The following is a 23,948-nucleotide window of genomic DNA, read 5'->3' on the forward strand; positions in this document are numbered from 1 at the left end:
GAGGGAAAGCTGAAGAGCAATGCTGGTTCATAGATGTCTGAATTATTCAGAATAACACCCACACCCTGTCATGTAAATAACGTAGTTTGTGATCTCCCACAGGGGGAGCCAGACGAGGTGGAGGATTTGGGGACTCCAATTCAGGTCTTATTTTCTTATATTTTTTTGTCTACATTGTATACATTGTATCATTGACCAGTTTGGGCTGAGCTCATGTTCAGTTTCTACTGGAATTTTTTGAGTGTGACTCATCTATACGGGAAGGTATTGTTCAGACATTTAAGAATTGGCTAACCCTTGCACTGTGTTTTCAAACGCAGTTAGTCATTTAAATGTATCTGTTTTGTCTTCTGCAGGGGTTGATGACTACGATGAAGGTATTTATTTGATGTACATTTCCTCTCGGCAGCCTTAATTTGCTAACAAATAATCTCACTAAATTGGTCACAAACCAGTGGTTTGCATCTGATTGGTCAGTGTTGATTGAAATAAAAACATACAACATTACATAAATCTGAGAACGCAAATGCTGTAGTCTGTAGCCAACCACGAGTGTTACATTCCTGGATCTGGAAAATGAGTTATTCAGAGTATAACTTATTTGGATGAAAATAATTTGGAGCTGTACTGCTGGCTAACAATAACAATGTTAACTTGGCCAGAACCTCTTCACTGTCTTGCTGTCATGTGTACCTGGCACTGTTTGTAGGAGAAACTAGATGTTTTATTCCTCCTTTATTTAACAGGCAGGCCAGTTTACCAATCCCTGACTTCCAGCAGCAATTTCCTTTTCCCAAGTCTCTCATCCTAGTACTAACCATCACACGCCTGCTTGGCTTGCACCTCTTGACAAGAGAAGTATCCAGGGTCCTAAGGGTGCTGGCCGACAATGGCAGCAACACAACAAATACTTAAGCTGCCTTTGAAGCCTTTAACCTGATGAGCTGGTCCTGCTGATCAAAATGCAGCTTGGACTAGGATCTCTAATTGACCCATAATGCTGCTCTCTAGCAAAGCACAGGTTTTTGGTTTGGGAATGTGCTCATGGTTAATAATGCTGTTGCATTGATTCATTTTTTATTTTATTTTTTTCACCAGGAGGATTCAGAAGCGACTCTGGAGGGAGAGGGGGCCGGGGAGGCTTCCGTCAAGGTAGCTATCCAAGAGCAGCTGATGGCGGACAGTAAAAGTCAGTGATGGTTTACACCTAGCTTCCAGGGGTTTAACCAGTCCAAGGCAGTGATTCTGCTGAAATTCAACTCCCTTCCACCCGATGGCGCCAGATTTGTGTTGCATGTTGACATTCAGTTGTATGCACTTGCTCAGTGCTGCTTTTATTTCAAATCCTATGGTGAAGGAAACATAATTACCACGAATTTCACTGTAAAATACCATGAATACTTGAAGTGAATCCTTTTTTTTTTTTATGCTTTCCGTGATTATCTGGGAAACACTTCTGTCTTCAGACAAAAGTCTTTGGCCAGCTATACCAACATAGCCGCTGTTCTTTGGGGAAAAACTGGGAATCGTGTGGTTTTCAGCGGAAAATTCATAGCTGTGCCAAATGATTAAGTGTGTCTGACGGCAAGAAAGTGCTGTTTTCTCTTGTATGCCTTTTAAATATAGCCAAGCATGTCCCAAATGGGAAATTCATCATCAGTTCTGCTTTTCCAAAGAATGGCAAACCATTTAATTTGTGGGTGTTTTCAGTTAGGTTTATTTACCTTTGGTAAAATCTGTTGAGCACAGGCATATATACAGGAGATCTTTTGAGGACTAAAATCCATTGGGACAATGAACCAATTGCAAGGACCTAAGATTGACCTTGAAATGTGCATTATAAAGGATCTACATACCTGTTCCACCCCACTGACCTTAAAGATTTGCTTGTAGAAACCATTTCAGCTGTGATTTCTCATTGTGTAGATTCGACCGAGGAAGGTAGAGATGGCGGAGAAAATGCAGGTGAGAATTGAACTGCCGTTTCACAGCCGTGATTTAATGTGGATGAAACGATAGTGGTGAGGAGGGCAGAACCAAGGCACAGTGAACTGGAAAATGGACCTTGGCGTGTGGATTGTGGAGGGCATCTTTAATTGGCAGATAGGGCATTTCCAGTTTTATTAGCAGTCTGATGGGTGTCATCACTAGCTGGAGATGAATTGTGGCATCTGCTTGTGCTCAACACAGCCTTCCACTTTCTGCCCCTCAGGTCCCAAAGTGATCTACGTGCCTCCGCCTCCCCCTGAGGAGGAGAACTCCATATTTGCTCACTACGCGTCCGGGATCAACTTTGATAAGTACGACAACATCCTGGTGGACGTCAGTGGGGACAACCCACCTCCCGCCATAATGGTGAGTGGCACTGCCATCGGTCTGGGGCGCCCCCCTGCCTCTCTGAGCGAGGGACACTGGATCTCCATCCCTCTCCCTCTCCCCTGTAGAAATTTGAAGAGGCAGGCCTGTGTGAGACCTTGAGCCGGAACGTTGGCAAGTCGGGCTACGTGAAGCCCACGCCCGTGCAGAAGCACGGCATCCCCATCATCACCGCAGGGCGGGACCTGATGGCCTGCGCGCAGACCGGTTCTGGGAAGACGGTCAGTCACCACCCCCCCCCCCCCACCCCATCCCCGCTGGCTCCCAGAATGCTAAGTGACACCACAATTACATGGTCTTAATGTACTGCTGACTGCTTGAGTGTCTGGCGGTCTGTGATGTTTAATGCATGAGTAAGTGCTGTGTAGGCCTGCCGCGGCTGCAGTGGATGGAAGAGATGGGGGCTGATAGCTCTGATTTGTATTAATACGAGCGCCTGCTGTATGACTAAGAGCCAGTTGTGTTAATACTTTCTGTTCAGTCTGGAAGATGCACAGTTAAACGTGTTGCTACAGTAAATGACACATTTCCTTTTTCTAATGGGTATTTGTTATATGTTATGTCTGCAACCCTGTTAATTGTGCTGCTGCCTGTCTTGGCCAGGACGCTCTTGTAAAAGATATTTAATCTCAATGAGACTTTTCCTGTTTTAAATAAAGGTTAATAAATAAAATAAAATATTTCATGTGAGCTATGTAGCCAAGCTATGTCGGGTGCACATCAAAATGCTTATATAATATTACCAGTTGGTGCATAGCCCTAGATTAATTTATAGCATCTTTTTGGCAAATTAGTTTTTTGTTTCATTAGGAACCATTGGAGTTCAATGAATATTTCTAGCAGAAGTTCATTAAACTAGGATGGTTCAGAATAAGAAATGTACTCATTTGGACAGTATTGTTAATCGCTTACTCTTTAAAAACGTGCTGCAGGATGGCCAGCGTTGCCGTTTCTGCGATGGGTTTGACTTCTGCTCTATGTCTGTTTGATATTGGTGCTCTGCGGTTGAGCAGGTCTCCAGAATGAGCGCTGTGCGGTGATGTGCCGTGTCATGGTGGCCCCCGGTGTTGTGGTGTGGATGGTGGGTGAGAGTGACGGGGTGACCCGCCCTGCCGTCCCTCCTGCAGGCGGCGTTCCTGCTTCCCATCCTGCAGCAGCTGATGGCGGACGGCGTGGCGGCCAGCCGCTTCAGCGAGGTCCAGGAGCCCGAGGCCATCATCGTGGCCCCGACCCGGGAGCTCATCAACCAGATCTTCCTGGAGTCCCGGAAGTTTGCCTTTGGGTTTGTGATCTCTCGACCGTAAATCGCAACCGCGAAAGAGCATAGAATCGTTCTTGAATTGTCGAGACGGTGATCTTTAGCAGCCTGTGACGGAGCTTGCTCATCTCGTGCAGGACGTGCGTGCGCACGGTGGTGGTGTACGGAGGCGTGAGCACGGGGTACACAATCCGGGAGGTGCTGAAGGGCTGCAACGTGCTGTGCGGGACTCCCGGAAGGCTGCTGGACATTATTGGACGAGGAAAGGTGACACAAGGATCTTGCATTTAAGCTGGAAATCGGTGCAGTCTCCTGATTCTAAAGAATGTGCTCTGGGTCCTAGGCTCTAGCTGTACAGGCTGATGAGTGAAGGATGGGTTATAACAGTAATATTTAAGCTGCAAGGGACTCTACGGGTAGCTGTGGTTAATAATGAAGTCCCAGGGCTTTGCCACTTCCTCAAGCCCACCGGTTTGAAGTGACTAGTATATGACGGGCTGTTCGCTCGCTTAGGCTTGTTGCAGAGATGGGAGTCGGTTGTGGCTGTGGTGTGTGGTTCTCACGTTGGGAACGTGCGTGGCTGACCCTCCCCCAGGTGGGACTGAGCAAGCTTCGCTACCTGGTGCTGGACGAGGCCGACCGCATGCTGGACATGGGCTTTGAGCCGGACATGCGCCGGCTGGTGGGGTCCCCCGGCATGCCCTCCAAAGAGGAGCGCCAGACGCTGATGTTCAGCGCCACCTACCCCGAAGACATCCAGAGGTGAGCGTCACTGCACCACCGGTACCTGGGGGTTCCCCAGAGTATCCTGTTACACCTCTGGCGCATTTCAGTTTGTATACAGAAATGTTTACTATCAAATATAAAAGTGGTGTGTTCGCTGAAATAATTTAAAGGTGAAGGTTTATGCGACTGTTTTTTTTTTTTTTAAACTACTAGTTGCCATTTACGAAGCCTGTGGGTTGGGGCTGGTAGTACTGTGTCTCACTTATGTCTGGCCCGCGATGTGGCAGGATGGCTGCGGATTTCCTGAAGAAGGACTACCTGTTCCTGGCGGTGGGGCAAGTGGGCGGGGCCTGCAGTGATGTGGAGCAGAACGTGATCCAGGTGACCCAGTTCTCCAAGAGAGACTCGCTGATGGAGTTCCTGAAAACCACGGGTGCGTGCGCCGCTCTCCTGCCGCTTGCTTTGCGTTTCCTCCCTCGGCTCTTCAGTCCTCGATCGGCTGTCCTGATAACGTGGCTGGTATATAGGTCACTGGAAGGAAGTCCGCAGATAAGATCAGTGATCACTAGCGGTGCGATCGTGCCGAAGATGACTTGGGTGGAAACGTGGTTTGAAACAGACCTCGCGTAGTTAAGTGGTAAAACATTGGCAAATGCATCTGAACTGCCACTTTCAGGCATTTGGGTGTAGTCATTGTTTCGCTCCCATGGTAAAGTAGAAACTTCAGGGTGGTTTAAGTGCTTTGATTGTGTGCACCATGACGGAAGATTCTTGTTTTTATTTGAAATTGTATCCTTTTTGTAAGTGGTTTTTATTACACAGCTATCATTCTGCACAGTAAAAAGTGCTGTTAATTGACATCAGTGCTGTTCTCAAGCTATGCATCACAACTACATTGATGTAAGGAATTTTGTGAAGGTTGTACATTACTACATAAGCTACTTGTAACACTGGTTGTCTAAGGTCCTTGAAAAGTAGGAGCCCTGCCTATGGTTGTTCTGTGCAATTCTGTCAGTGCATTCAGATTTGATTCCATGATATTCTAATTCTCTGGTTTGCCCCTCCCCCTTGTTTTAGGCTCAGAACGCACAATGGTTTTTGTGGAAACAAAAAGAAAAGCAGATTTTATTGCAACTTTTTTGTGCCAGGAGAATGTACCTACCACAAGTATACATGGGTGAGCGCTTCCTTTTCATGTAAAAGGTTCCATCCTGACTTTAACAGTTAGCTGTCATCTTGAGGTTTCTCAAGGAAGTGAAGCATTTTAACATAACGTAGATGTGGGTTAAAATGTTCGTTCATAGGGCAGTTTGAGATGCTTGGAATATGTTTATTTCATAAAGGTAGCTGGGAATGGTAACTGAATTATGTGATGTTCCCTGCTGTAATATACAAAATCATAACCAAACTGTTTTGGTCAAAAGAGAATTTCACATGAAGGCTTATCTCAAGTATTTGAAATATGCTCATGATCCTTTGCTTGCTTACAGTTGTGACAACACCCTTATCAAATGTTTAAACTGGCCAGAGGGAAAGTGAAGCCTGTATTTTGTTTCCACAGCGACCGAGAACAGCGGGAGAGGGAGCAGGCTCTGGCAGATTTCCGCACCGGGAAGTGCCCTGTCCTGGTGGCCACCTCGGTCGCAGCCAGAGGGCTGGACATTGAGCATGTGCAGCACGTGGTGAACTTTGACCTGCCCTCCAACATCGACGAGTATGTGCATCGCATCGGGAGGACAGGACGATGTGGGAACACGGGGAGAGCGATGTCCTTCTTTGACCCTGAGGCCGACACCCCGCTGGCCCGCTCTCTGGTTAAAGTCCTCGCAGGGGTAAACCGACAAGCTTGGTGCCAAAGCGTGTTGGGGGAAAAAACAAGGCGGCAAAATAAAGCACGAAGTGTAAATGAACGTTAGCGACTGGTTTGATTTTCATTAAAATTATCTTTTGTTTTTTATAGGCTCAGCAGGAAGTACCGTCATGGCTGGAAGAAATAGCCAGTGGTGCTCATGGCACCATGGGGTTCAATCCTCGCGGGAAGGTGTTCGCCTCTACCGACACTCGCAAAGTAAGCACTTGAGTGTGTTTTATCTTCCCACCTTTACGAAATTAACATTACTGAATTTCCCAATTTCAAAAGGCAAGCTCTAACAAATCGTGAAGTCATTTTCTTTATCAGGCAAGCGGTTGGGCCTTCATTGATATGACATAATAGTCTGTAGTTTCCTTTTGAGATGATAATTCTGTTAAGTAATGACACCCTGTCCCTGCCAAGTATTGTAACTGACAGCACTGTGTGTTGTTTAGGGTGGAGCCTTCCAGAGGGAGAATGGCAGGCAGCCAGCTGTCCAGAGCCAGCCGGCAGATGAGGACGAATGGGAATGAATTGTCATTTCCCCTTTTCCTTTTTGTTTATTTTTTTAATTAATTTTTTTATAAACCTTGCTATATGTAGTATTGAGTTTTTGAAATTGGGTTGTTAGATTTTGATACCCGTTTTCCATTTTTATTTATGTTTTGGATGACTGAGTGGGCAAAATTTGCACATCAGTAACTGATATATTTTCTTGCAATTGTTGTATGGCAATTACTATGCCTCAACCTGGGTTCTACAGTGTCACCAACTCGTGAAGGATTTGGCCAAACTGGAAGCTAGTTTCACAAATCAATGTTGTAATGGGTGTTAATCAAGTATTGGGCACTTGTGGTTTTCTTTCATCGTCTTTAAATCGCATGAGCCATCACTGGCGCACTCCTTTTTGCAGATTAGGTCACAAAAATAGTTTTCAGTGAGGTTAGTTAGTGTGATTTGACACTATAATAGGCTTTAAAGTAGTTGCGTGCTGAATTTACCCGTTACCATTTGTAATACCCGGGATACGTTTGATTTTGAAATGCTACAAAAATGTAGCCTGCTGCCTTCAAGATGAATAGTTATGTTCGCTTCAAGCATTCAAGATTGACCTTATGTTTGCAGGTTATGTTGCTTAAGCAAAATATTTTGTGAATGCCTGAGTTGAAGACTTAGGAAATATGGATGTTTGGCATACTTTTGAGAAATGTGCCGAACTGAACTAGTGAATAAACTAGTTGTTACATTTACTGGTCGTTAATTGTATTTTTTTCGCTCATTGTGTATTCAACCTTGCTAGAAGATTTATGGGCATTTTTATACAAACCAAGAGAGGGCAATGAAATCATTTGAAATCTGAATTACATCCGTTGTGCTGACCTGAAGGTGCTTTTTCCTCATAAAACTCGCCAGTACAGTAGCGGTTCAAACCATATCAGGAATCTTTTGCATCTGGGTTGATGCGCTGTGTCGATTCAAGAACCTTTAAACAACGTTCACCAATTATCTTTTTATTTCGTGCTAAATAAACGGGCACTTGTAAAATGGGCATCCATAACTTCAGTACCTGCTTCCCAAAGTAGTTTAATCCCAGAAGGCAGAGAAGTTTTCATTTCCCTTTTTAATTACGTTTGCGTATCTCGTGAAGTATTTCGAGGACTGTTACACAACGCACGCTGCTCGTTTCCATCGAAGTCAAATACGAAAAAGGTTGACACCCAAAATAGTCCTCGTATTGCAGAAACATGTCAGTGTACATGCTTACATCCTATTAATTTTTGCAGGTTGAGTGTACTACTTCCCATGAAAGTCGGAGGAAAAGTTACGATTTCAACACTTCCTGGGTTCTCAAAATGCGTTGGTTAACACTGCTGACTCTTTCATAGCAAATGCCAGATGTCGCTTCACTTCGCTCTTTCAAGTAGCCTACTGATGGCATTGCCTAATTGATACTGTACAGCGATTATGAAATGGATCTCTTTTCCACTTGGATGTTTAACAGCTGGTAAGTATATACTTTACCAGAATACACAATTCGAGGTTTTAATAAGCCCAGGGGAAGTTCTTATCAGAACTTATACTAATTGCACGATGAGCCTATGTTAATATAAATTATACGTACAGTATGTTAACATGCTGTATATAGTTTCCTTACGTTCACACAAGATTGACTAGTGTTGAATTGTAATTTACAATGTGACGTCTGATGTTTAATAGTTCCGTAAAATAGGCTAGTTTCACTTAAACGGCGTCAAGAAATGATCCTATTTTCCGATATCATTACACTGACCGAATTCAATTGACATAAATTTTTGCTGACCACTTGGCTAATTCTTAACGAGTTCTCTAAGATAAATATTCGTTTGCCGTTTTACTGTCTTGACGTATTTCATGTTGCATTTCTTATTTGTATTAATTAGACTAGCTAAGAAATACAGTGCGACTGGTTAGTTTTTGAATTTTTCAGTGATTCGATCCATTGCTCTATGCTAAGCATTACAATATGTAGCTAATGAATAGTCAATTTCTCAAAAATTTGTTTTTATGCAAAGAAGGTAATCTACTTGGATACACTGCTGAATACAGCAACGAGTTAATCCCTTTCCAAAATGCCATACGCTATTTTGGCTGAACGTCCAGAATGAGAAGTGTTTTGGTAATTTTTTCGCGTTGAGGCGTTCTTACCCTGCCGACAAAATATTCCACATGTGGTTAAAACCATAGTCGCATGACATGTTTCGGCTTGTTCGTGTTTTGATTTAGACTATTAGAATGTAATGCAGCCGCAATGGTCCCCCGCGCACAAATCGGATCATATCTGTTTTGGTCCAGTGGCGGTTGTTGACTGCTGCTATCAGTGGTCTCGACTATCTTGACAAATTGAGGTTAAATTTCCAACGCTAAGTTATGCTTGTTTAATAGGTAGCCCTTATATGATTACTATTTAGATATTTATGCATTCGTTAGACTTGCTAAGTGCAGAGTTTTCAGAAGTAGAACCTCGACATTCTTTTATCCCCGTTAATTTTGGAACAATTGCTTTGCGAGCATTCGCTACTTTTGAAAGACTGGAGCTTTCTTATAATTGTTGGTCGCTTTATGCTCCAGTTAAGTCATTCCAACACCGCGTGCCTAGGTAGTCAACTAATAGTTTACTGTTGGCCTATAGGCTACGTCTCATGCATTTATTTGAAATTTAGTGGACTTTGGTCTTTATTTTATGAACATTGATTTGGACTGCATGTCCTTTGGGATGCTGATACCTCAACCACATTTCTCATTTTACCCAGATCTTGATCTCAGTGAATCACCTGTAGCTTGCACTGATTATACTTCTATATTTAATCTGGACAGGTAGGCTAATTTTTTTAACAGAATTTCTGTTGTGGTTGTTGCTGATATCTGTCGTGGCTTTTAGAATGAATAGCCCTTTGTTGGACAGAGCTACAGCTGAACAACATGGAGTTGTTACTTAATAAAAGAGTTGTTACTACATAAAAAAGGAAGTCTGTAAAGAAGAATTAATGTTAATCCCTATTTTTTATTTATTCTGAAACAGATTATTTTGGTTCATAGAAACGGTTGTCTGCCTAATTAGAGAAATGTGAAGATGCTCATTCATTGTTAAGAACAAGAACATTATCAGTCATGTACGTATTGTATTGCCAAATTTCAATAAATATGCATTTTCATATGTTAATTTAAGGAGCTAAAGGCAGGATGTTTGCATCGACATACCCGCTGCTTTTCATCGCTGTCATGGTACGCGGAGGTAAGTTAATGCATTGTATAAAATATTTATAGTCATTTCTGTCAAATAATTAACCAAATTTGACCTGCAATTAGAACAGGGTGTGTTCTTGGAAGAACAGTTATGTACTAGTCTCTCTCAGGGTTTGTGGGAGGATAATGTGTTTGAGGATCCAAATGATAGCAGAATCGACAGTCTTAGGCTTGGTGAGCAGGGAATCTTGAACGCAGACAAAAAGGGTGTTGGATCTGGAGTGTGTCGAGTTGCTGATCCCCTTCAGAAAATATTGTACACTGGTGTCAAGTTTCATCAGGAAAATAAGTCCAGAAGCTGTGCTCTAAGCAATGTTTTCAGATGCGCTAGTGGGATGTTGCGCACACCACAACAGTTAGGCTATTCTTTCACTGGATGGGTTCCTGTTTTATTATTCATCATAGCCTGCAGCATAATTGGCTTTAGCATGGAAACTACCTGCAGCAGGCACTATAATAGTGCTATTTATATAATTCTGTTACCACCCTAAGGTCTTGTGCATTCAGGTTTAATACATTTTTAATTTGCATTTTTTCATACAGTGTAGTCGGACATTTTGCTGTGTTTAAGTGAAACTGCACTGTGCAAATTGCAGAGCTAAATGTACAGCCAAGATTGGTGTTGGTTTCCACACATCCCTTTGTTAGATTTTATCGAATGGTCAGTGCAGATAGAGCTGGTTTGCCTTTTGTGTACTTTATTGACACTTCTATTGTGGACTCTTGCCTAATACTGACATAGTTATATTTATGCAGTCTACTGGAACACTTGAATAGGGTGTTGGTTTTAACCTAATTTTTTGATACAGAAGTACAGGGAACAAGGTGGTAATGAAACTTGCCTTAGGCGTTCATCATGAATTTGTTTGTGTGGTGCAGCGGTGAATCTGACCAAACACACTCACCTGTGGTTATGTCAACACACACCGTAACACATTATGGATCCAACAGTGCACACCTCGGAGCACAAGACCTATTATTTGCAGCTTATCAGTAATGGAAAAAAGACCGCATTGTCAACACTGCCTGCATCCTCTAACATCATGGTAATGCTCATTGTTTCATTAACAGGTCAAAATGAAAAGTGTGATGTTTACCCAAAAGATCCGGTCATTTCTATGGGTGACGACATCCAAGTCATGTTCAAGGCCCCCGACAATAGCCTCTGCAGTAACGTTCCCTCGTACGACCCTGAGAAGCTGTTCTGGAAGCTGAATGATGAGAAGATTGATGAAAGCCAGTACACCATGGTCAATTCGACCATTCCTTCTGTGGTCATTCAGAATTTCACCCTCCGAAGTGGAATGGTGACGTGTCACATCACTGTGGGAAGAAAGATCTTCGTTCTGGGCGGAACAAACATAAAAGTGCTTTGTGAGTATTGGCCATGTGGCTGCGCAGAGCAGTGGCGTTTATCTCTAGCTGTTTCCTAGTCGCTTTTGTTACTTTGATCCTATGTATGTTGTAAAGCGTCGGTGACAGCATAGTATGATGGTTGTACAGTTGGACTAGTACCTGAAAGGTCGTGGGCTTGATCCCCTACAGGGGTGCTGCTATCATACATTTGAGGTACTTAGCCTCAACATCCAGCCGTTTTGTATAACAGTGTTTACATTATGCTAAAATGTTAATCTTATCCAAAAAAAAAAAAAAGATTATATTGATGACTTGTTTTACCCAGTCTTGTGAAAGCATTGTAAATATCAGAACTTGTTGAATTCCAGCTAGCAGAGGTAACACATGTATCAGAAAAGTGTTTATAATGTATCTACCCCTGCCTGAAATATATGGTGGCAACAATTCTTGTCAAGGATCTTGTCAAAGAAATAATTCTTTATTTTTTTTATTTTCCCGAACAGTTCCACCAGTGAAACCAACAAATTTATCCTGTGTAACTGTTTTGTTCAAAAGTTTCACATGCTATTGGGATAGTGGCGAAGACACTTTGTGGGACACCATCTACACCGTTTCAAGTAAAGTGTAAGTATTCCGGATATACTGTGACGGCTATGCAGCCTAGTATCTTTGCGTTGTTGGCCAACCTGTCCCCCAGCTTTGTCGAAAACTCAGTGGTATTACAAACCACTGGGTAGTGTAGAGGTATAAGCACTCGCCTACCACCGCAGAGACCCAGATTCAATCCCCAGCAGCAGTACTTCTGGCTTGGTCAAACGTTCCTACGAAAAAAATTGGTAGTGTTCGCGGGTGGGAAGCTGGTGAGGGTATGAGTCCTGATTGTTGCATTAGCGACTCTGGTTGGTCGGGGTGCCTGTTCAGCAGGGAGGGGATCTGGGTTAGATAGCGTGAACCCCTGCACGCGTTACGCTCTCCCAGTGAAACTCCTCACTGTCAGGTGAAAAGAAGCGTCTGGCGACTCCACATGTATCGGAGGAGGCATGTGGTAGTCTAGTGCGTCGACCAGGACCGTGATTCACGCGGGGAATTGGTATAACAACTAAATTGGGGAGAAAATGGAAGAGAGATGGCAACAAAAAAACAGCCCTTTGTGTGGAATGGCTCTTTGTATTCGCTAGGCTTGTTCTGGAGTGGTAACCAGCTCTTCTGATTCTGGAAATAGCAGACTAGCACGTTCCCCGAAGCATGAGCTGCCGTCTGCTGCTACTCTTCCCACTTAGTTCTACCAGTTGAGTCGTGCATTTCATACTGTTGGACAACTGCACTCGGACTGCTACTGTTGCAGGCAGACTACAGGCACTGCATTGGATACTGGTTACTTTTGTACATCCTCTCAACCTAAATGACACTGTAGTGGCAGGGGTAGGCCTAATAAAATGGGGATTGGTCACTCACCATTGGCATTGCTCTCTTCGGTGTTTCCAATGTACTTCATGGCTGGCGGTGCTGCCCTGGGTTTTCTATGAGTAAGACGATGATATCATGGTCATCTTAGCCCCTTTTTTAACCACTGTTGATCAATGGGACTACCAGTGGCCATATCTGACACTGACATTGGTAGGATCATTCACAGGGGGGTGTACTACGGAGCAAGATTGACATACCCAGGGTTTCTTTGTGTTTTCTGGTTTCACAAAACATGCTGGGATAGCTGGTGATGCAAGGCAAACCGGCGAAGCGACCGGATGGAAGCGACAGCATGGTGCGATAACCAATCAGATTAAAGATCAGACCTGTGAACTGTCTCCGATTTTCAAATTTTATTTCAGATTATACCCTCTGGGTGATGTGAATGTACTGTCTCCTCCGGATGGTTCTTCGGGCTTTTTCCCCTTACCTCCGCATTGTCCTTATTTGTTTTCAGAGGTGGCAGCATAAAGACCTGCATGTCGAAAAGCAGCCCTTGCTCATTTAAAGAAAAGGACATACTGCATTCCGCTGAAATATGGGTGACTGCCCGAAGTTCTCAGGGTGCAGTCGATTCGGATGTTCTGACGATTAACAACATTTACTCAACAGGCAAGTCCTCTGCAAACTCCGTGCAACGCTTCCAGTTACAAACTTTGTGCCAACTGTCTGGCCTGCACATGCTAGCTGTCTACACGTCACTGAATTCAGGAATGTAAGAGTTGTCCTCATCTTGTTCCTTTTTTTTGAAAAACATTTGTACCAACGAAAACAACAAAACGTTCCGAGAGCATTTAAAAATTCTTATGAATAGGGGGGGGGGTTTAATTGGTTGCATAAGGAAGATGCAGAGTTTGTGTGCATGCATGTATGATGTGTGAATGAGTGTTGCTGTCCAGGTTTTCCACCAGATAGATGTATGCAGTGTCCCTTTTACATCAGTCGCTTCTGTCTGTTTCCATTTTGATTATGTTGATAATCTGAGGCAGTGATGATGTTTTCATTCTGGCTCTAGTGAAAATCGGCCCGCCTCAGACGGTCGCGGCAGAGCCTCTGTTTAACAGTGTGGAATTGAAAGTGACTTGGGAAAAACCAGAGGACAGTTTCATCTATCCTGTGCTCTATGAAGTGCGGTACTCGTACCAGCAAGGAGGCTCAAGCCATAAGGTAAACCTAGCAGCCTGCAAAGAGCAGTTTCCCACAGCTCCCCTGTGCCACAATTCTGTCTTTTGATGTTTAGGCCAAATTAAGTGTTTTGAACTTGAACTAGTATTTCACTGCCTGTGGTGTTAATTTCAAACATGCCGACATTATGGGCTGTTTTCCCAGACATGGATTAAGCCTAGTCATAGACATACTTTTTTGCAATAGATGTCTTCATTGAGCATACGCTGCATGTTATAAATGCTTTAAAATAAAATGAGTTACACGCCCTAACTGTAAATTCTACCAAGGCCATGCTCTGAGTACCACATTGCATATGCTCTGGGAATGTGTGATTATTAGGACCTTGTAGTGTCAGTACTGTCAGTACTCTTAGGGGTTAACATAATACCAAATCCCTGCCCTTTTCTGCGCAATGACGACTCAGCCTTGTCCTTAACATTGAATCAACACATCGAATCGACTTAATTTGGCCACTGTCACAGCACCGACAGCTATTTAGAAGCTTTGGTTTCAGACTGACAATTTTTATAAATAAATACTGGATAACGTTTTACCCTGTATGTTGTCTCATTAGAATGTACAACTGCTAGACTGAACAAGGTCAAGGCAACAGCAGTGCAGGCATAGGCAGGCATTGCCTCAGCCATTAGGGAAAACCTCTGGAAAGGAGATGTATTTGTTTCTGGTTATTCGGTTGAGGGGTCTTATTGTAACCTTTTACTTGTATTTACTTGTATTTATGTATTGATTTATTTTAAAAAAGAGAGAAAGGAAGGAACCCTCCCCCTCCAACCAGCTAATGTTGTTGGGATGTGTTTTTATGTGCTTACAGATCTAATTTGCTTTGATAATATGGGGAACGTTGGTTTTATTTATTTTGAACCAGCAATTGGTCCGATGTTACTTAGGAAACCATTTTCTTGTGTAATAGGATCAAGTACATCTATCCTACTACTCCCTTCCTTATTTTGTACATGTAAAATGCAAAAAGAGTTAGTGTCTTTCTTTACTCATTTGTAGACTCTTCTATGTGAGCTTTTTATGGAAATTATGCAGTACAGTTGTGTTGTACCAAAGAATTGGAATGAGTCCTTGCCTTTCTGTCTGTCCTTTTAATGTGTGTTTTAATAAAAAAAAATGTTGACAACAATAGGTATCATTGAAATTTTGTTTAAGCTACAGTATGTAACTGGCCCTATATACATTGTGAGACGGTAACTAGAATTAAACATTAACAAGCCTACTTTCAAACGGCTTCAGTAAAATATCCAGCTGTATAAGCGGATGTTAAAATGTGATCTGTGTAGATTGCTGAAATGTAATTTGTTGTTTTTTTTTTAATGCTTATTTTTTATATAGCGTGTGAGAGAGTCCACCAGGCCGGAGCTCTACATCAGTGTGGAGGGAGAGTGCACCCAGTACACCATCTCCGTGCGGGGCGCGCTGAGGGACGACTGGACCCCCGTGTGGAGCGACTGGAGCCCGGACGTCCGGGTCATCTCCCCTCTGGATGGTGAGGGCGGCTGGGCTGTACCGGGGGTCCTGCACCCACACCCTTCTGATGAGGGCAGCTGTGCGTAGGGCGGGAAGTGGGCAAGCAGGAAAAGTGTAAAATTATTAATACGGAATAGTGTTGTTATTATTATTATTCTCTTTCACTCTTGGCTGTCAGTGGGATGTTCTGCAATCTTTTATCTTGTTAAGTGCCTGTTATTAGGACCTTCAATATTACAACCTTTGACTGATTACATAATCTCTCAGTGAGGAAATGATACTTTTTTAATGAGCCCATTAATACTGAAAGATTAGTGTAACCTTATGTTCCCTGCACGTAAGATAAGATGGTACTTTATTATCCGTTTACGCGTGTGTGTTAAAACAAAAACATCTGTTTTGACTCCACTGGCCAAAAGACTGAATTATAGATTGTAACATAAAATATTTACTTAACATGGTTCAATGAACCACTGTGTTCAATAAGCCATTACATTTTTTCAATTTTCGTTTAACGCCATGCATGTTTGGCACCTTACGTTTCCATTGTCCTTGAAATTTCCCATGCATGGTATAGTTTTAGTGATCAGGTGTTCACACCTAAAACCCCAGTTAGGACCCCACTGATTTTACCTGCAAGTCTGTAATTAAATTACACGTCAGAACGTGTAACCTGAACAAGTAGCACGAAAAATGTGATTTGTTTTAACAGATCCTGCGATGTGAATTCCTGTGTGTGTCATTAGATTCTGATTCTGCTGTAATTTGGTGGGATTTTTCTGATCACATCTGTTAACAGTGCACAGCATACGTTTACTACTTTGGAGAAAAATCCTTTGGCCTGATGAGAGTGGGAACCGAACGGTCCAGCTTATGTGGAAGGTGAGACCTGTGGCCTGAGGCTTTATCCTGCCTGGTGACTAAGGCTAAGGCTAAGCAGGTGTGGGCTTGGTTAAAACCTATTTAAGCCTGCAGGCAACTAAAGTTGCCGATGTCGCTACCACCCTTTTTTCGTCTGTGAATACTTTTAGGATGACTATAGTTGTTTAAAGCTCTTCCAAGGTTGTCTACCTGTATGCGCCAATTATTATTATTATTTTTTAAAGCATTTGTAGTCATCCAAAAAATATTCACAGATGGAAAAATATGGTAAAAAAATGGTAGAGACTTCGGCAACTTTAGTTGCCCGCTGGCTTAAATGGGTTATTACTAGGATAGGAGACCTTCTGGGTATCCTAGATTACTGCAAGACGTGTTGCTGATGGACCAGTAGGGGTCACTCTCCCTAGCAGAAAACAATTCCCCCGAGCAGCAAGTAGGAGTCTGTAGTGCTGAAGATTTCTGTGGTCATTAAAGACCCTACTTATCATAAAGAGCAGGGTGTTGTGCAGTTTCCTCTTCCTTATCTGATGTGTTGCGAGTGTATAGGGGCCAAGTGACTGCTGCACAGCATTCATGTAGATGCCACCCAGATCCTTTTGTGCAAATGGTGTCGTTCTCCTCTTCCAGGGGGTCTCAGCATCCTGTGAAGCCATTGAAGGCTATAGAGTTACTCTCAGGGCTGAAAACAACCATACCCAAGACATGCTGTTTAACCCAGCTGACACACAGGCATCCATAACTGTTGACGAGGAGGCGTACACAGTCAGGATTGTTGCTTACAGACAAGAAAAGGTTTTCTTTGAAGATACAACCACCATACCAGCTGGCAGAGAAGGTACTGTGCTCTTCTGTTGATTCTGCAGTAAGTCACTGGTGAAAACCCATACTGTTTCTGCTTATGGCTTGAATTCTGTTTAAAAACAGAGCATGTGATTATTTGAGTCTTATTTGAGGGCTTAATGTTGTTTGTTGAAACTAATCAAGAAAATTATGAAAAAAAAAAAACCCAGACCATCACTAATAACTGCATAAATACTGTAAAAAGACAAAGATAAACCTACAGTTTATTTCTCATTTGTTTTTGTATATATTTAAGTTTCAGTATTTTTACCGGTGGAGGCAGCCCGGGTGTTCTCCCATGATGGTCAAATCCACATCAGCTGGAAAGAGCCCTCTCAATCTCCCAGAGCTTACATGGTGGACTGGTCTGCTGGTGATGATTACAGCTGGCAGGAAACTCAAAACACTAGCATTGCTTTCAGTGGTATGCCTTACCTATTTATTATATTAATGCACATGTAATTTGTAAATACGGTGTGCGTCCATGAGTGATTATATGTATATCTGGCCTACTTATTTTTTGCCCACTTTATTCAGACGGGCAAAGTACAGGGGATTACAGATGGAGAAGTTCATTTGTTTGCCTACTTTCAGGGGGGTAGAAATGGTGCATTTAAAACCCGTGTCTTGTGATGTGTTCTGGTAAGGGACATACCCAGCAGTGATAGCTTCTGCTTTGGGAGGTCTTGACTGGAGATGTTGAAATGTTCCATCAGCTGCTGTTTGAGTTTTGTCACTGTTGTTTGAGTAGTCTTTCTTTTAAATAAGGAAACTTTGTAACTTCTTTAAAAAATTGAAATGGAAAATTTAACAACAAAAATGAAAGATGAAATCTGCCTGAAATTGATGCATTCTTTTTTAAAAAAATTTTTTTATCTCCTATTCCTGTAGGCCAGCCATTGAAACTGTACAACATTACAGTGACTCCACTGTACGGCAGAAGTCCCGGGCAGGAAGCCACCCTGCTGGCCTACTCGGAGGAAGGAGGTGTGAACCCCGCCGTCCCTGCCTTTCTCCACGGCCCCGGCCACAGGGCAGCGCGGTGGTCTCCTTCGGCTCTCTGATCTTGATTTGTTGTGTGTTGCCGTGGCAGCGCCGGGGGCGGTTTCGTGGGTCCGCGTGTCGGAGGTGGAGACCACGAGGGCCCTCGTCAGGTGGGCGGCGGTGCCGCGCGGCGAATGCTGCGGCTTCGCCGTCAACTACACGGTGTTCTACGCGGCGGCCGGCTGGCCCGAGCAGGGTGAGTGTGGGCGGAGCCTGCGTGCGCCGCTTCCCTACCGCCGGCCCGGCGCGGCACCGAGCGCCCAATGAGCCGGCCCGTTCTCTCTCTCCCGCAGGCGTCACGGTGGACGGCGCGCTCCAGGAGGTGCGGCTGGGGCTCCTGCGGTCCGCCACCACCTACAGGGTGCACGTCATGGCCAGCTCCGTCGCCGGGGGAACCAACAGCAGCAACACCGTCTTCAAGACGCTCCGCCACGGTAAAGCCGGGAGGAGCTGGCCGGTGTGGCCTGTGTGCTTCGGCTGCGCAGGCAGCAGGGCCCTGCTGTACTGTGGCTGCGCAGCTCGGCTCTTTGACCGCACTGTGAAAAGCACCAGTATCTGACAGGGATGCACTTTTTGGGGGAGACTCCTGTTAGTCCATTACCTCTCGGATTGATCCAGAAATGGGACGGGTCTACAAGTGCGATTGAGCGTTCCAGATTTAGAGGAAAAAGGAGAGCGGGGAGATTCCAATAGGCTGAAAAAACTCTTTTCTTTTCTCAACATGCTCTCTGATCCTCTGCAGGTCTCAGCTTCATGACCATGCTTGGGCTCTTCGGTGGCCTCGGTATAATCCTGTTCCTGATGATTGGCCTCTGTTGTTTCGTAATGTAAGCCTCTCATTTTGTTTCCTGATCATTGCTGAAAATGGGTCTTGAGTGTCTTCACTGCGCTAAGACGTCTTGGCTCCCAGGCTTTCACTAAGTGGTCTTCACTAATATCATTTGCTGTGGCAATATCATTCTGTTGCATTATAATTCCAATTATAGATCCCCTGCCAATGCAAGTTAAAAAAAAAAAAACCACTGCAGTCATATCTTTGTAGAACTTGTTTTTTTAGTGCTTTAAACGAAATCTATTAATTGTAGTTTTCCATTTTCATAGTTGTCATTTTTCTGGTATACTTTACCAGAGCCTTTGGGAAGAGACAAAAAGACTCAATTAACTTTTGTCCTTAACTTTCACAAACAATTAAAAGCTTTTTTTCCCTTCAAAAAAGCACTTTGGCGAGTTCAGCAATCACTAAAACTAAATCGGCAAACTGAGTTTGTGAAAAAAATATGTAATGCCTGTGTCTTATGAGTCACAGTCGAGGGCAAATGTTGATTCAATACTGGCCTTAGTGTGCCTTGCTAAAGATGTAGCTTAGTTGTATTGTACTCCTGGAAAATGGTTTTAGCAAAAGACTAGCATAAGTGTATTTAACGTGGTAGCTGAATGCTGCTAGGCAGAGTTATAGTCAAATAAGTGGAACCATCAAGGTACTTGCCTCAAGTAGAATGAGAGAGGTGTGTTTTTGGGTTTTCTTTCCTCAAGGAAGCCTTGCAGTATAGGCTGAAAAGGTGGGTTACTAAAAACAGCCAGTGAATCTGCCTTGGTGCTCCACCGTTGTGTGACGAGGGGACTTCATTTCTGTTTCTGTTTCATTACTTCCTCCCCAGAGAGAAGAAGCGTAACCTCAAGTCTGTGCCAAACCCTGGGGACAGTGAGGCTGTGTCATGGCCGCCTCACTACTGTCGAAGGGTATGTGTGTCACTGCTTCCTTGGATATTCGTCAAAAGCTTTTCCTAAACCCAGTGATGGCACAGTGAGGCTTTATGAATGCCAGAATGGGAGGGACACAGACTCAAATTTGGACCAATTGTTCCGTTTTGCTGTGGAGAGAATTGTTTTGATTGGTTCAAGTCCGTGAAGGACAATTGATTATAGCCCCAACTGTTATGAGGTCCCCCTCCAATCACTACCATAAACCCTCCTCTGCAAAGGTCTTATGGCATGTATGTTTTTTGTATTTTAGAAGAGAAGTGAAACTGTTGAATATTTTTGACATTATCAGTGTCATGGATTTTTGCTTGTGGAAAAACTGCTCAGTGCACATTGACCTATGATACTGTATCGGCAACCACATATTTATTTAAAGCCTGAAGACATCTTCTCAGGCTCTCTTCTAAAAGTAGCTTTTTATTTCACTGACTTTGCCCTGGATCAGTCAACATTTATCCTTAACTTTAATGTACAAATAAATTCATTTTTTCTAGTGCATAGACAGTTCTTTTTTTTTTTCATTCCTGAATTTTCTGATTTGTGTTTATGAAGAACACTGGCATTAAATTGTATGTCAAAGTTAAGGACAAATGCTGATTCAACTCTAAAATTGAACTCTCTTTTTATGGAACGTCATCGAAAATGAGCGGTTTGCCTAAAGAACATGCCAGGTTTTTTAAAAACATCTTTGAATGTATTCTTCATCTTGGTATGGAATTACCTTTGCATTTCCAGCCCATCCTGATGCCAATCGAAGAGAGTTTCTCTGAGAAGCTGAGGATCTCCGTGTGTAATGGCACCAGCCCCAGCCCCGCCCCCACGGAGAACACCCAGCTGGTGTCCCCTGACGGGCAGCCAGACCCCGCCCCTGGCATTGGCCCCCGCGGGACGACGGGCTCAGAGGAGCCCAGCCGGTCCCCGCCGTACGTATGGGACTGCCCCGCCCCCGAGGCCTGGGATCGGGGGATGACCTTCAGCCCGCACAGCCAGACCGCGAGGGGGAGGGGGCCTGCCAGCCCCTACCTGAAGAACTGCGTCCTGTCTGCCAATGGGAGGGTCTACCTGCGCGGCGAGAAGCCGGCCCCGTCCTCGGGGAGGGAGGGCGGGACTCTGCCGGACCCCCAGCCACAGCGGTTCCCCCCGCCGACGCAGTCCTACGTCTCCGTGGACATATTCCAGAAAGGGCTCTTCCACCCCGTGTGACAGGGAGACGGAGAAGTGTGCAGGCTCCACCTTGTCTGGCGGTGCGAGTGGCGGCTGTACGTACCACATTCCTCTGGCTGTAGCCGTATTTAATTACAGAGCTATCACCGTTTCACCCTGGTGTTATTTCACAGGGTTGGTTCTGTTTCCGATCAGTAAATTCAGGGAAATTAACTGTGAAATGCAGTTAATTGAAATGTGCCCATTTCCCTGAATTGAAATGGAACTGACCTCTGCTCTGCTTCATTGTGAGATGCCCAGTAGGGGTCTGGAATAAGGCCCCCCTGAAATTAACCAAACCGAAAAATAAAATCAAGTAAGGGCGGATGTAGATAAACTTGGCACATTCTAATTGGAATTATTCAGGTTGTTTAGAGAAGGCAGCGTAGTTTTTTTTTTTTTTTTTTTTTGTGTGGTACAGGTGCACAAACGATGTCAACTAATATTGAAACAGTACAGGCATAAATCCTATTCTCAACTTTTTAACATTTTACCAAGGTTTGTGTGCTTTGAAATAGTGACATTTTGATATTTTATGGAGTGTTTTTTTTAAATAAGTTCCTGGGGGAAAAACACTTTCTTAAATATGTTTTTTATAATCGACTGAAAAGTGTTGCCGTATGGTTAGACAAGTTCTCTGACTCAGACATTTTAATGTAAAAAGCTCAGTTACTACTATCATTGGACAGGATATATTTTTAAAAATCCATCAAGGGTCCATCCATCATCATTGAAAACATGAGTCACACAATTATCGTTTTATACTAATGCAGGTTTGTTATTTTAAAAAAAGGCTGGGATTCTTTTGCCTTTAAGCTAGATAGCATTTCGTGAGAGCTCCCTGCTGCTGAAACCAAATGTGCATTATAGCATCACGCAGAAAACAATGCAGCACAAAAACTCTATTAGGATTACCTCTGATTTATTAATACTGCCTATTACTGATGATGTTCTCATTATGTTCTTGTGTAGATATCTTTATTTGCTCAGTTTCATCTGTGAGCCCATCACATCACATTAATAGTGTCTTCGGTCAGTCTGGCCGAGCTGCTCTCTGAAACACACATGCTGCCAAGTGCCTGCAGCCAGCCTCTGCCTTCCGTTAACTGCGCAGTCCGCCCGCTGAGCTGCGCAGCCTCGAGCTGCACTGTACTTCTCGTACGGCTGCTGAGAGCGCGAGTGCCTGATGGGACCAGAGGGGGCGCTCACGAGTCGCTCAGCTGACCGAAACCTCCCTGCTCAGGCAGTCGCGTGCCAGCCCTCAGGGCTCAGTTGCTCACGCTCGGGGCTCCATTACAGAGCTCAGGGTGTATCGCTGCATTAAGGACTTAAGGACGCTAACTGGGTAGGCCACCCAAATGCATGCTGGGTGTACATGCCAACTTGAGACATTAAGAAACCAAAGAAATTTGAAAATCATCTGATTTGAGGTGTGATGGTATTGGTAGTCTACCCGACTTTTTTTTTTTTTTAAGTCAAAGAAGCAAATAAATATATATATCTCACATAGCAGAATCAGGCTGGGTTAAAGGCCCTGCTATGGAATGGTGTACAAAATGAAACCTTTTCACCTCAGTACCTCAATATTCAAAATATCAACATCCTCTTGAGCATTCTAGACTGAGACATGACTTTCATTTTATAGCCAATATCTTGTAAAAGATACATATGTAATATACACTGATGCTTTGACAAGTGATGGAATAAGCAGGTCAGCTGTAACAAGATTATACTGCATCTACCATGTCAATCACTACCTTTGAGCATGTTCAGAGTTTTATGAATGATTCATATCTCATAATCTTGTAGAGACAATGAGAAGGTTAATTGTTTCTCATTTTAGTACTTAGCTGATTTTTTTTTTGAGATCTCATTTTGTACATGATGCACATGTTGTAGGTGAACCTCCATGACAAATGAATCTGCTCTGTGGAACTAAAAATGCTAATGTTGAAATGGAATGGAGCTTATCATGGCATGAAAGAGTATTTGAAGTAGACCGAGCAGGGTCCTAAAATGGAGACCTTATTCATTTGGTGTACGTACACACAATTATATATGTCTGTCGTAATTATAAATACAGTATTCCTTTGTATGTCCATAATCCAAGCGGTCAAAATGCGTTTTTCTTTGTGGCGTGTATATATAACCACATGCATTGCTTTTTTCACAGTCCCGAGTCTAGTTGTCATACGGCTTGTTTAAAGGAATTCCACTGTTGACAAAAGGGAGGCATGATAATGTTGCTGTGTGTGGTCTGGTGGGGAAACTGACTATTTGCAGTGTCAGGGCCTGTGAATGCCCTTTTACGTACAATATTTATTTTGCTATAATAATCATTGTAACCTCTATGAAGTGAAATGACTGCCATCATGTGCCGTTTAATGTAGCCTACCTACTTCCATTTTGAGGCCTCCTTATTACGGATATTTGGAAGCATTACAATGGATTACTCAGAGCTGTATCAAGTCTTCAAAAGTCAATTTGTTAGACAAAGGAATTGGTGATGTTTTATGGGAATGGTTTTGCTGTTATTTCCTTGTTACGTTTTACTGTGGAAAAATAAATTGTGCAGCATCTTCGTTTCTCTCATGCTGTTTTTCATCATTAGAATTTTTAGATTGGATTTTTTGTGTAATTGTAAGGCGTTCCGTGCAGAGTCCCTATGTAATGAATACTAAGCCTTAAGACACTGCACAAGCCTTCATAAATAATTGTATCAAACAGCATAATCATCAT

At 43.4% G+C, this 23,948-nt stretch overlaps 2 protein-coding genes across 3 annotated transcripts; both read left to right on the forward strand.

Annotated features, from left to right (window-relative positions):
• The first annotated feature begins 19 nt into the window (after positions 1-19).
• Positions 20-7,462, forward strand: ddx4 (DEAD (Asp-Glu-Ala-Asp) box polypeptide 4). The gene is made up of 15 exons (XM_064308875.1): positions 20-35; positions 103-144; positions 357-377; positions 1,099-1,152; positions 1,927-1,965; positions 2,213-2,355; positions 2,445-2,597; positions 3,504-3,658; positions 3,772-3,901; positions 4,230-4,396; positions 4,648-4,793; positions 5,438-5,537; positions 5,922-6,192; positions 6,321-6,428; positions 6,668-7,462. Exons 1-15 carry the CDS (start codon positions 20-22, stop codon positions 6,743-6,745), a joined length of 1,623 nt encoding a protein of 540 aa, XP_064164945.1. The 3' UTR covers positions 6,746-7,462.
• Positions 7,463-7,607: 145 nt separating this feature from the next.
• Positions 7,608-23,791, forward strand: LOC135239682 (interleukin-6 receptor subunit beta-like). 2 transcript variants are annotated; one of them, XM_064308532.1, is made up of 17 exons: positions 7,608-8,217; positions 9,503-9,566; positions 9,919-9,984; positions 11,067-11,369; positions 11,855-11,975; positions 13,276-13,430; positions 13,834-13,985; positions 15,345-15,498; positions 16,279-16,361; positions 16,989-17,196; positions 17,458-17,625; positions 18,093-18,188; positions 18,295-18,441; positions 18,539-18,679; positions 18,988-19,072; positions 19,904-19,985; positions 20,742-23,791. In XM_064308532.1, exons 3-17 carry the CDS (start codon positions 9,933-9,935, stop codon positions 21,207-21,209), a joined length of 2,415 nt encoding a protein of 804 aa, XP_064164602.1. In that variant the 5' UTR covers positions 7,608-8,217; positions 9,503-9,566; positions 9,919-9,932; the 3' UTR covers positions 21,210-23,791. The 2 variants fall into 2 exon arrangements, with proteins under 2 accessions (XP_064164602.1, XP_064164601.1); XM_064308531.1 differs by lacking the exon at positions 9,503-9,566.
• Positions 23,792-23,948: the final 157 nt, after the last annotated feature.

This window comes from Anguilla rostrata, chromosome 14, assembly GCF_018555375.3.
Source record: "Anguilla rostrata isolate EN2019 chromosome 14, ASM1855537v3, whole genome shotgun sequence".
NCBI classification, from domain to species: Eukaryota; Metazoa; Chordata; class Actinopteri; order Anguilliformes; family Anguillidae; genus Anguilla; species Anguilla rostrata.